The 12401-nt window shown below is 48.2% G+C and overlaps 1 protein-coding gene across 1 annotated transcript in view; it reads right to left on the reverse strand.

The window, feature by feature from the left end:
• Positions 1-12401, reverse strand: part of LOC142296999 (cytochrome P450 2K1-like) — a 72047-nt gene that overhangs the window by 28859 nt on the left and 30787 nt on the right. Inside the window, exons 5-6 of the mRNA XM_075341205.1 lie at positions 8967-9127; positions 4286-4462 (exon numbers count right to left, since the gene is read on the reverse strand). Of these exons, the coding sequence (XP_075197320.1) occupies positions 4286-4462; positions 8967-9127 (338 nt within the window). The remainder of the gene's footprint in view (positions 1-4285; positions 4463-8966; positions 9128-12401) is intronic.

The raw sequence follows: 12401 nt of genomic DNA on the forward strand, positions 1-12401 counted from the left end.
GTCTGGTGTGAATGTTGTACAGACATTGGCTTACAGACTGGTGACATGATTATGACGTCATCAAAGGTTCTGTTAACTGAACTTTGACTGTCACCGTGCGAGTGTCGCTTCACGTCACCCGACATGGTGCACACTCTCCTGACAGGAGCAGTTGGCTGCATGTATTTCCATGCAGCTGAGGCGCTCCTGTCGTGAGAGAGTCAGGCCATGCCGGGTGATGCAATGGAAGGCGCAAGTGGAATCATACTTTCCCTGTCAGCCTGCTTCTCGCTCTGTACAGAGTGATGAAGCAGAAGTGACAATGCTCTACCTGTGGACTACGTCGGGCTAAGGAGTTTTTATAATAACGAGGGAGTCTCTACATTTTTTTTTGTTTTATCTCTAATAAAAAAAAAAATTCTATGTGTTGTGTTTTTCTTTTTACTGTTTACTAGAATTTCTTGGTGGCCATGTCTAATTTGGTGTGACACCATGAATTTCGGGCTTAGTACCATCTGAGAATACAAAGCTGGTATTAACCCTTTATTACCCAGCATGCCACTGCCAACAGAGCCAGTGGACGAGCTGGGTAAAGCACCTGGAAATGGTGCTAAGAAACAATGTGGCTTTTCCAGGGGTGGCTGCGGGCTGTGGAGAATCCCAGCTCCCAGCTGCCTGGTTTTACCTGACTGGCGATCAAAATACAGCAGGAACCCAAGAATTTTTTAAAATTATTTTTTAAATAATGAAAAAAGAAAAAAAAAAAGGGCTTCCCTGTATTTTGATTGCCAGCCAAGATAAAGCCAGGCAGATGGGGGGTTTTCTGATTTTTCTCTTTATAGGTATATTTTTTTAGTAAAATGTAAATTGTTCCTTTATTCTATAAACTACTGACATGTCTCACATTGCCATCACCCCGCACAGACTGACACTCTCCGGACAAGAGCGCCTCAGCTGCATGGAAATACATGCAGCCCAACTGCTCCTGCCAGGAGAGTGTGCAGCCGTACTGGGTGATTCAATTCAACACTCGCACAGTGACAGTCAAAGTTCAGTTAACAGGACCTCCGATGACGTTATAACCATGTGACCAGTCGGTACTGGGTGATTCGATGCGACACTCGCACAGTGACAGTCAAAGTTCAGTTAACAGGACCTCCGATGACGTTATAACCATGTGACCAGTCGGTACTGGGTGATTCGATGCGACACTCGCACAGTGACAGTCAAAGTTCAGTTAACAGGACCTTCGATGACGTTATAGCCATGTGACCAGTCTATAAGCCAATGTTTGTACAACATTCACACCAGACTGGTCACATGGTTATGATGTCATGGAACGTCCTTTAGTCACTGGTGGTTACCGGGGGGCACAGCAATGATCGGACATAGAAGCAGAAGCGGCCGTGAGACAGAGTCTACAGGACGCGTCGCGGGACCTGTAAGTATAATCAGAATGTTTTTTCAATAATGTGCTTTTTTTTTACAGCTTCTGTACCCGAACTGTAACTTGAGCTTCCCAGGAAGAAGGTGTTTGAGATTGTGAACACGAACACTATGGCTCATTATTTAAGTGTCCACCTTCCAAGCTGAGTATGACCCTCAGAAAAGGATAGCTACTATCTACTAGCAGAAAAAAATGGATACAATAATTTTAATTAATACATACATTAATATAATAATAATAATAATAATAATAATAATAAATAATACATTAATTAACAAATAAAAGTTCAATAATTCAAAACCACAACTCAGGACAAACCTGCATATGGCTGTGTCGATGGTAAAATAAAAAAGTTGTGACTGTTGAAAAGTAAGCAGAAAAAAAATAAAACTAGACATGTCTCTTATAGGTTAAATTGATGTCTTAGACCTAATGAAGCTGGTGTATTTGCCTTTAAAATGTAAGAATAGCTGTATATATTTTTTGAATGTTCATAGCTTAATCTTCAGTTCAGTATGTTATGAGTCCAAGTAATAAAATAAAAATAAAAAAGCTCTTACAATTATGTAAAGTATAAGCTATATTGTGTATCAAAATTGAGCTAATGAACGTGAACAGTACATTTCTCTGTGAACCCTCAATCTACTGAGGTGTTCATTGTTGACATGAAAAAAAAATGTCATGCATCTCTATTTTTCAGGATGAAAACAATAGACATTTCAAAGGAGGATTCTAACCAAGCTCCAAACCAAAATCTAAATATATTTCATAGATCGTAGAATGGTAGATTTGGGACCTATAGGGCCATCGGGTCCAACCCCCTGCAATTGCAGGTTTTCCTAAATCATCCCAGCTGTTACGGTTGCTGCGAGCACTGGAGACTATGTCCAGATTTCTTGCTACTGCACATGTGCGAGCGCTGGAGACTAAGTCCAGATTTCTTGCTACTGCACATGTGCGAGCGCTGGAGACTAAGTCCAGATTTCTTGCTACTGCACATGTGCGAGCGCCGGAGACTAAGTCCAATCTTGGAGCCATTGCACATGTGCGGGTGACATCATCGCTGACACGAGGTCACATGTCTCTGACACCTTCTATGCCGATTGGTCGCTGGTCATGTGCTTGTGACGTCTTGCTCGGTGATAGGCCAGCATGACGTCACTCCTGTCGTTCTGGAAGCGGATTGGCTCTGGTGTCCTCCATCTTGGATGAGGCACAGAGTCTATATAAGACCCTGACACACGCCGCATGGTGCTCAGTCCTCTTGGTTCATGCATATGAGTAGACGCTCTGTGCGCGTTCCTCTAGGCATTCCTCTGTCTATGCTAGGTGAGCGCTACCGGCAGGGTAGCGTTCTTATACCTTACAGCTTCGGCTGCTGTCCGTATCCTTACCTCTTAGGGGAGCGGACATAGGCAGGTGCCTGAGGCACATGGTCTGGCTGGGCCTTGTGATTGTACTCGTAGGTGGACGTTGCCGCTAGGGTAACGTTCCTTATACTGCGTCTGGCAGTTGTTCGTATCCTCGCACACTAGGGGAGCGAACAGAGGTAGGAGCTTTGTGCGGCTTACGCTGCTGTTCGTCTCTTTTGCACCACTAGAAGAGCGGACCTAGGCAGGTGCCATATCTAGTGGTTCGTGTCCTCGCACACTAGTGGAGCGAACGCAGGTAGGAGCTTTGTGCGGCTTACGCTGCTGTTCGTCTCTTTTGCACCACTAGAAGAGCGGACCTAGGTAGGTGCCATTTCGCACACATTGCCTTTGTCTCTGTGATTGTTGGCAGGGATCATTCCACACACCCTCCAAGTAAGGGAGGAATTGCTTTACTTTCTTATTATATCCTTCTGTGAGTTAACAGAGGTATTGCACTCTGCCATAGTCTGCAGCAAAGTCTTTGCACGGTGGACCCTGACTGTCTGATACTCCTTTCGGTTATTATCAGACAGCCCCCCGTAACACCAGCTATATGTTTATCCAGTTTCCACTTGAAGATTTATATTGATGGAGAGATCACTACCTCCCATGGTTGCATGTTCCACTCTCTGACTGCCCTCACAACCTCCCGTGGTCACCTGTTCCACTCTCTGACTGCCCTCACTACCTCCCGTGGTCGCCTGTTCTACTCTCTGACTGCCCTCACTGCCAGAAAGTTTTTCCTAATGTCTAATCTGAATCTCCTTCCATTTAGTTTCATCCCATTGCTTCTTGTACTTCCTTGTGCTAATGAGAATAGGGTGGTTCCCTCTGCACTGTGACTTCCTTTCAGATAATTGTAGACCGCTATTAAGTCTCCTCTCAGCCTTCCCTTTTGCAAACTAAACATCCCTAGTTCTTTTTGCCGGTCTTCATCTGACATGGTTTGTAGACCTTCTACCATCTTGGTTGCTCTTCTCTGGACTTGCTCCAATATATCGATGTCTTTCTTGAATTGGGGTGCCCAGAACTGTACACAGTATGCCAGGTGGGGTCTGACCAGGGCAGAGTAATGGCCTCTCTTGATCTAGATTCAATACTTGTCTTGATACATCCCAGAATTTTGTTGGCCTTTTTAGCTGCAGCTCCGCACTGTTGGCTCAAATGGAATCTGGGATCTACTATTATGCCTAAGTCCTTTTCCCCGGTGCTATCACCTAGTTCTATTCCTCCCATACTATATATGCTTTTTACATTTCTTTAACCCAGATATAGGACATTGCATTTGTCCCTCTTAAACACCATTCTGTTTGCCTCGGCCCATTGTTCGAGAGTGTCTAGTGTTCGAGTGTGTTAAGAAGGTAAAATGGGGAAGAAACATGATAATTGGTTGTGCTAGATATCAAACTCAGCTTTGCCACAAATGTATCGGTACATCATCTAATACCTCCTTTTGTTTCACCAGGAATGAATCAATAAGATTCCTTTGGTCATTTATGTCCAGTTCTTTCTTCTGGTTGGTGAAGGTCTCTCGAATGAACACGTGCATTTCCTCGACATTCCTGGCCACTGTTCTTTGCACTCTGGAACACCAGCGCATCACAGATGGAAATGCGTTGTACAGCTACAATGAATGAAGAATAGATGAATAGTCCTGGAAATTAAAAATGTAATTGTTCAAACACCATTTGTCATATATGCAAGATATTGAATAGGTGCTACCCATGACTGAAATAATTTTCGTCACAGAGGGTGTGAACAGAACCGGGCCCATGTATGAAGGGAGGTCGTAGAACGGATATTCAGCTAAAATGCATTGCGGCGCATTGACCTGTTGGGTCGCTGTACCATAATACATGCTGCTGGCCAATGAGAAGCCAGCATGTGACTTTGGCGTGCAAGTCACTGGCTGTGCATTGCACTGACATCATGCACTGATCATTGCTTGCACGTTGAAGTCAGCTTCTGACTCCTGCACTGCTACAGAAGATGATGCGGAGTCGCGTTGGATCAGGGGAAGATGAGAAGAATTGTTTATTTTTTTGATGGGTTAAAGAACAGGGACACATATACCAGGATGGAGGACAGATATACCATAATAGGGAAGATATATACCAGAATGTGGGACATATAATTTACCAGGATGAGGTACATATACAGTATACCAAGATGGACATAGTGCTCCAGCAGAACAACAACCCAAAGCATACATCAAGATGGCTGAATGACAGTGAAAAAGAGGTGCTAGATTGGCCCCCACAGTCCTCAGACCTTAACCCAATCCAATACTTGTGGGTAGAGTTGAAGAAACAGCTTTAGGCTTGAAACACACATCCGTGAAACACGTGCGTGTTTGGTCCGTTTCCGTGTATACTGGAGACACGGCCGCGGGTAACCTCAGTGACAGCAGCTGATCGCGCTACTCATCTCATTAGCTGCGTGGAGGTGACCGGAGCGGCGGTGTCTTCTGCAGCTCCGGTCACCTCCATGCAGCAGAGCTGGATGCGACGCTGGAGTCCGTGGATTACGCCGGACATGGAGGGTTTGTCGGGGTTAATAAATTGGTAATGAGGGAATTTGTTTGTGTTTTTTATTTCTAATAAAGGATTTTTTCAGGTGTGTGTGTTTTTTTACTGTCACTTACAGATTAATCATGGAAGGTGTCTCATAGACGCCTGACATGATTAATCTAGGACTTATTGGCAGCTATGGGCTGCCAATAACTCCTTATTACCCCGATTTGCCAACGCACCAGGGTAAATCGGGAAGAGCCGGGTACAGCCCCAGAACTGTCGCATATAATGTATGCGGCAATTCTGGGAGGCTGCTGACTGATATTGTTAGGGTGGGGGGCTCCCCATAACGTGGAGCTCCCCATCCTGAGAATACCAGCCTTCAGCCGTATGGCTTTATCTGGCTGGTTTTAAAATGGGGGGAACCGCACGCCGTTTTTTTAAATTATTTATTTATTTATTTCACTGCACAGTATAGACACGCCCACCGGCTGCTGTGATTGGGTACAGTTAGACAGCTGTCACTCAGCGTGGTGGGCGTGTGTGACTGCAACCAATCACAGGCGCCGGTGGGCGGGGAAAGCAGGGAATACGAGATTGATTAATGGGCGGCCGGCTTTTTCAAATTAGAAAAAGCCGCCGAAGCAGTGTGAACGCCGTGCAGCGCCGGTGATCGGGGAACGGTGAGTATGAGAGAGGGGGGGACACTTCAGTCACTCGGGGGATTAGCGGTCACCGGTGAATCCTTCACAGGTGACCGCTAATCAGTACACGGCACACAGACAGAGCCGCAGCATGAATATGAAGTCGGGTGAAGTTCACCCGAGTTCATTCTCTTCTCGCTACTCTGTCTTCCGACATGTAGTAACGACATTTTGCATCACACACGTACATTTCACACGGACAACACATACACATGTCAGTTATTTCACTCACGCACACACGGACATTCCACACGCACATACGGCTAGCATACGGGATACACACGCAGGCCACACATACCATAAAAACGGACATAAAAAACGGAAAACGGACCCGAAAAACGGCCCGTTTTACACGGACGTGGTTTTCACGGATGTGTGGCGGAGCCCTTAAATATATCCAAGTGAGTTGATCAGTATGCACCAACTTTGGTCAAGACATGCAAGAATCTAATTGAGAGCCCAGAAGTATTCAAGCAGTGTTGAAAGCCAAAGATGTAATTACAAAATACTAACAAAATAACAAAAATTAGAATTTAATTTTTTAGGAACAAAACAGTAACAATGCAGTGAGATGACAAGAATCTGCATAACTAATCACATGCTAAATAGTTGGAAGTCAAATTTATGTATGAGATAATCAAGATGATTGTCTATAAAATAATCGTAGTCTCAAGCTCAAAGCTGCAGAGGATGGTGAGATATGGGGCCTGGAAGTCAGAAGGTCAAAACATTGTTACCCTTTTGATCTTCATTGTATATCAGGAAGGAGCCCAGGATGGGGCATATTGGTACAGGATAGGGTACACTACACAATGGGGGAGGTGGGCAACACACATGGCATTATAGGTTTTAAAATGCTACAATAATAATATTTATCCACTTATATAGTGCTATATCATACATCAGTACCACAGTCCTTATTCTGGCTCACAATCTAAATTCCCTAAGTCTTTGGAATGTGGGAGGAAACCCACGCTAGCATGGGGAGAACATACAACCTACTTGCAGATGTTGTCCTTATTGGGATTTGAACTCCAAACCTTGCAAGACTGCTGTGCTAACCACAGAGCCACTGTGCTGACCAACATACAGGGAAAAGGGGGGTAGTTACAAATTTTGCACAGGGACCCATAAAACTTTAGTTAAGGTACCGTCACACTAAGCGACGCTCCAGCGATCCCACCAGCAACCTGACCTGGCAGGGATCACTGGAGCATTGCTACACGAGTTGCTGGTGAGCTGTCAAACAGGCAGATCTCACCAACAACCAGTGACCAGCCCCCAGCCAGCAGCGACGCGTGGAAGCGATGCTGCGCTTGGTAACTAAGGTAAATATCGGGTAACCAACCCCATATTTATCTTGGTTACCAGCACACACCGCTTAGCGCTGGCTTTCTGCACTCCTAGCCAGAGTACACATCGGGTTAATTACCCGATGTGTAATCTGGCTATGTGTGCAGGGAGCAGGGAGCCGGCACTGACAGCGCGAGAGCAGCGGATGCTGGTAACGAAGGTAAATATCGGGTAACCAAGGAAAGGGCTTCTTGGTTACCCGATATTTACATTGGTTACCAGCGTCCGCAGAAGCCGGCTCCTGCTGCCTGCACATTTAGTTGTTGCTCTGTCGCTGTCACACACAGCGATGTGTGCTTCACAGCGGGACAGCAACAACTAAAAAATGGTCCAGGACATTCAGCAACAACCAGCGACCTCACAGCAGGGGCCAGGTTGTTGCTGGATGTCACACACAGCAACATCGCTAGCAACATCGCTGCTACGTCACAAAAGTCGTGCCTCAGCAGCGATGTTGCTAGCGATGTTCCTTAGTGAGACGTGGCCTTTACGCCACTGGTGATAAAAAGTATGACTAATGGAGGTAAGACTGTTTAAACCTCACCAATACTGAGAATAGGCATCGTAATCTCTTGTTTGAATTAAGCGTGATTAATCATCAATAAAATAGGCTAATAATATTAGGTCAGGTTTCAGTGTCCCCTGTGGCTTTCTATATGGGAATCCCAGTAAATCCCTTTTAAGAGGTGTGATGGTTGAATACGGGGGGAGGTTGTGTGTGGTTTTGTGTGGGTTCGTATTTTGGGTGTGGTGCTCTGTCCATTCTGTGCTTATTGTCCTGTTAAGTTAGGTTAATCACCCCCTGCCAGGCTTTTGTTTCTAAGTCTTGGGGAGGGGGGCCTGGGATCAACCTAAACTCCCTGTTTACCTGACAGATTGGTCAGTCTGGCTGGGAAGTACAAGAGACAAGGAAGAAGATTGATCCTCTGGGGGAGAAGCTGCAGCTACAGGCAACACCCCAGAGGGCCGTTGAGAAACCCCCATTTGCTTGGAAAAGGACTGCTGAAGGATTGTGACTCATCATCGGGACGTTTATGCCATTACTGGACTATTTTAACCTCTGTGTGATGGTTTATTTTTAAGAACCTTCTGATTTTGCTTGGAATAAATGTTCTTTGGATTGCTCACTGATCTCTGGCTCTGTTGATTGTGTGATATCAGAGAAGCACCCCACGACAAGTGGATACAAAGCTCCAATGAGCATTTTTTTGTTGCTGATGCATAAAGAAATGGATCCTAAAGATGTCCATAAACATTAGAGTAATACCAGCTAAAGCTAAATGCATTGTCATCCAACTAATTTACTCATATGTTTAGGTGGTTTCTAACTCGCTACCAAGCACAGATGTTGGAGAAAGAAGGATTGGGCATGTTGGATTTTAGCATGCACGATCTGTTTTTCCAAAAGGGACAATTTACTGTCTGAGGATATGTTTAATTTCTACATTGAATTGCACCGAAGCTGAGTATGTATATAAAGATGTCTCTCGTTGAAATGTCCGTCAATGTTATTTCCTAAGAAATCCCTTTAAATACAACATGGAGTTCAGCTGCTCACCATGGCCATCGGGGTTCCAATTAATCGGGTATTTTCATTAATGATCTTTAGCAGCCTCAGAAGTGTTGGATTTTCATAATCAAATCGATTACTCAGTAAGATGGAAACGATTATATTAGATACCGCAGCATTTATAATCATCAAATTATCGAAGGGTTCACCTGCAAAATACAATGACTAGATAAGTTTAAATGTATGGAGTAGTAAATGTACAATACGCTAATGGCCGACCATGCAGCCTCCAACAGGTCGCGTACCACTAATAACGGCAAACCACACAGCCTCTATGGGGCCCGTGAGTCAAGGGGACTAATTGCAGCAACGGCATTGGGCCCCCCTTCACAGCATTGCCCTTTCAGCTACATCGGCACCCCGGATGTCAATACTGTTGAAAGCAATGATGGGAGAGGAAACCGTCAGCTGACTCTCCATCTTCTATCATTCTCCCTGTGTGTCTAAGCTCTGATATCTCAGTGGTGTGGACACAATGACGTCACTACATTGGTCCTGCGCTGCAGAGCTACAGAAGACACTCTGCAAAAACCGGAGCAGTCTGCAATGCTATGTGGAGGCCGATATATAGTGTTCAGTGCTATGAGTGGGCCCTTAAATAGGTTTGCAGGGCTATGTGTGAGACATTTTACAATTTGCATATGTGTGGGTGTCGCGGGCGGGGAGGAGGGTGTCAGCACACCGCGCTCACCCCTTCTGCTCGGGTCCGGCAGCTGCTCCTGGTGGCTCGAGCGGTGAACCGGATCCCGGGGTGTCTCGAGCGACACTCCTCGCCTGTGAGTGAAAGGGGGTATTTGTTGGGTATGGGGATTGTTATAGTTCGTGACGCCACCCACGGTTGTGGTGATTGCACCACCGCTGCTCAGTATGGGGGTCCCGGGGATGGTGATGCGGAGCAGCCAGGTGTTGTGTTGCCCCTCCGTGGGTAGGGGCTGGTGATCCCGGGGCCCGGTGATGAGATGTGAAGTGTAGGCCCTGGAGGGCGCAGGGACGCGGGGGCAGCGCTGTGCCTTGCGGCACTATGGTACTCACTCAGCCTGACACACGGACACAGTTTGTACGGTAAACCAACGGCTGGTAGGCCGGTCCCACAGACGGCTGCACCTGCACTCCCGGTAGGTGACGGTGATGTCCCTCTTCCTTGCACCTGTGTTGACTGATGGTAGCGGTGGATTCCCTCCGGTTACCCGCTCCCCGGCTGCAATCTGGGCCGGAGGAGCTCTGCACTTTGCCCGCAGGCGCTGGCCCTGAGAAACTTGTGCCGTGGCGGTGGCGGTGTCTCTCCAATACGGGTTGGGCTGTTGCCTTCAATCGGGACTTGGTTGTTGGGGAATCTGCGTCCCCGTCACTGACGGATTTGGCAAATCTGGCGACTCCTAGCCTTGCCGGGGTCCGAGAGGCCCCTGCCCTGGTGCTGACTGTCCTTCGGAACACTGCTCCAGACCACCGGGCACACAGCCAACGGGGTCCTTCCAGGAACTTCCAAACGGTCCCCCTCCAGACAGTCACCGCCGCTGCTGACCTTGCTGTTCTGGCCCTCACAAAGCTGGACCCTTCAGGCTGTCTTTCTCTTTTGTCACTCCACTTCTTGCTTTCCTCCTTTTCCACTTTTCTTTCCTTCACTTTCACTTCTTTGTTGTTTACTCTAGCCCTGCCTGGGCTTCACTTGTTGACACAACCTCGCCCTGGGCTAAACTGCCTGGTTTCTTCCTGCCTCCAGAGTTGTGAGCTCCTCGGTGGGCGGAGCCAACCGCCTGGCCCACCCCCTGGTGTGCATCATCAGACTCTGGAGGAAGGCAACAAGGATTTGTGGTTAGCTGTGATGTGCCTACCTGGAGTGTGGGGTGTGGTGGTGTGTGACCTGTGTCCCCTGGCTTGCCCAGGGCGACACATTCCCCCTTAGCAAAATGCAGACCGTCCGCGGGCTGCCGTCCTACACCGGTTTTATTTTTCTGTAAAAAGGGGATAACAGGGTTAAGCAAAACATAAATACATTTTTAATCAAAACTCTTCCCAAGACGGGAGGCACATTTACTTAAACGTTGCAACGGTATACGGTCACGGTTTCCGCTCTCTCCCACCTAAGCAACCTGGCCCTGATGCTGCCCCTAAAACCCAGGCAGCACCCCTTGACCCACAGTCCAGCACAAGTTACCCGAGCGGGATCTGTCCTCCCCTCCAGAGGGTGGCCACCGGTTCCTTTGGTGGCTGGGCCCTGGCCTGCTCTGCTCAGGGCCCTCCCTCCAACCTGCCTCTCCGGAGGCGGTATAGCGGAAACGGTAACGGTACCCAACATATTTACAAGCCACTTAACGTTTGTGGTGCCCTGCAAGTTCACGGGCTTGTCCATGGATAGTTCCCATGCAAATAAACTTTAAACGGTCCCCACGGGGACAACGGTGCCGGCTCCTGCCGGTTGCAAATCAACATCAAATCAGGTGAATTCTTCGGTAATTTCACTTATCATTTCAACTTTTAAACAAACTTGAACTCACTGGTGGTCCCAACGGGGACTGCTGCTACGGGCACCCGCTGCCCTACTCGTACTTTTCTGCTGAGGCGGACCCATCCTCTGCCACCGGCACATCAAACATGCACTGACATGCCTGCGGTGACAGGGGCACCCGATACCCATTTCCACCGGTACGCGGGGTATGGACAACCACGGGGTCCCACACATAGCGGGAACGCTCACTTGCCTCTTCAAACTCAGCAGCAGACCCGGGACTAGGGCCGGAGTCGTCATCTCGTGCTTCTGCGTCAGGCGGGTTGCCGCCAGCTGTCGCAGCCTCCTGGCCTCCCACATCCAGCACTTCAGCCCCTTCTGCGGTAGCACGGAGCAGCAGATTAGGCGAGCTGACATTAAGGCGCCTCATAAGTAGCGGCAAGGGTGATGCATAGGCCGAGACTAGGCCGGGCCCCTCAGCCGCAGCGGCCGGTCCTGGTAGGACATAGGGACGTGGGTCACCAGTCGGTTCTGCTACATCCATTCCCCCTCCGTACCTCGGGGCAGTTGTAAGCAGCTCCTCCACCTCGTTGGGAGTTGGGTTGTACATCTTGGCAATCGTGCCTTCCAGGAACCCAGTATTGCTGCAGAGTCCTGGCGTCCCTGCTTTATAGCCGCAGCTACATGCGTCCAGCCGCCATCGCGTCCCCCTTAGCTCTTTCCGGCCCCTCCTCTCTCGGGGCGGGGTTTTGGCCTTCGCGCCTCTACTGCTCGAGAAGACGCTCGAGCGGGAACTTTTCGCGCCAAAGATGGCGGCTTCTGAAATTTTTCTGCCGGATGCCTCCGGCGGTAACAAGGCGCACCTCTACCTGACGGCAGAGCGGTAAGATCCTGTTCGTGACGCCAAGTTGTCGCGGGCGGGGAGGAGGGTGTCAGCACACCGCGCTCACCCCTTCTGCTCGGGTCCGGCAGCTGCT

Source organism: Anomaloglossus baeobatrachus, chromosome 3 (assembly GCF_048569485.1).
Source record: "Anomaloglossus baeobatrachus isolate aAnoBae1 chromosome 3, aAnoBae1.hap1, whole genome shotgun sequence".
Classification (NCBI taxonomy): domain Eukaryota; kingdom Metazoa; phylum Chordata; class Amphibia; order Anura; family Aromobatidae; genus Anomaloglossus; species Anomaloglossus baeobatrachus.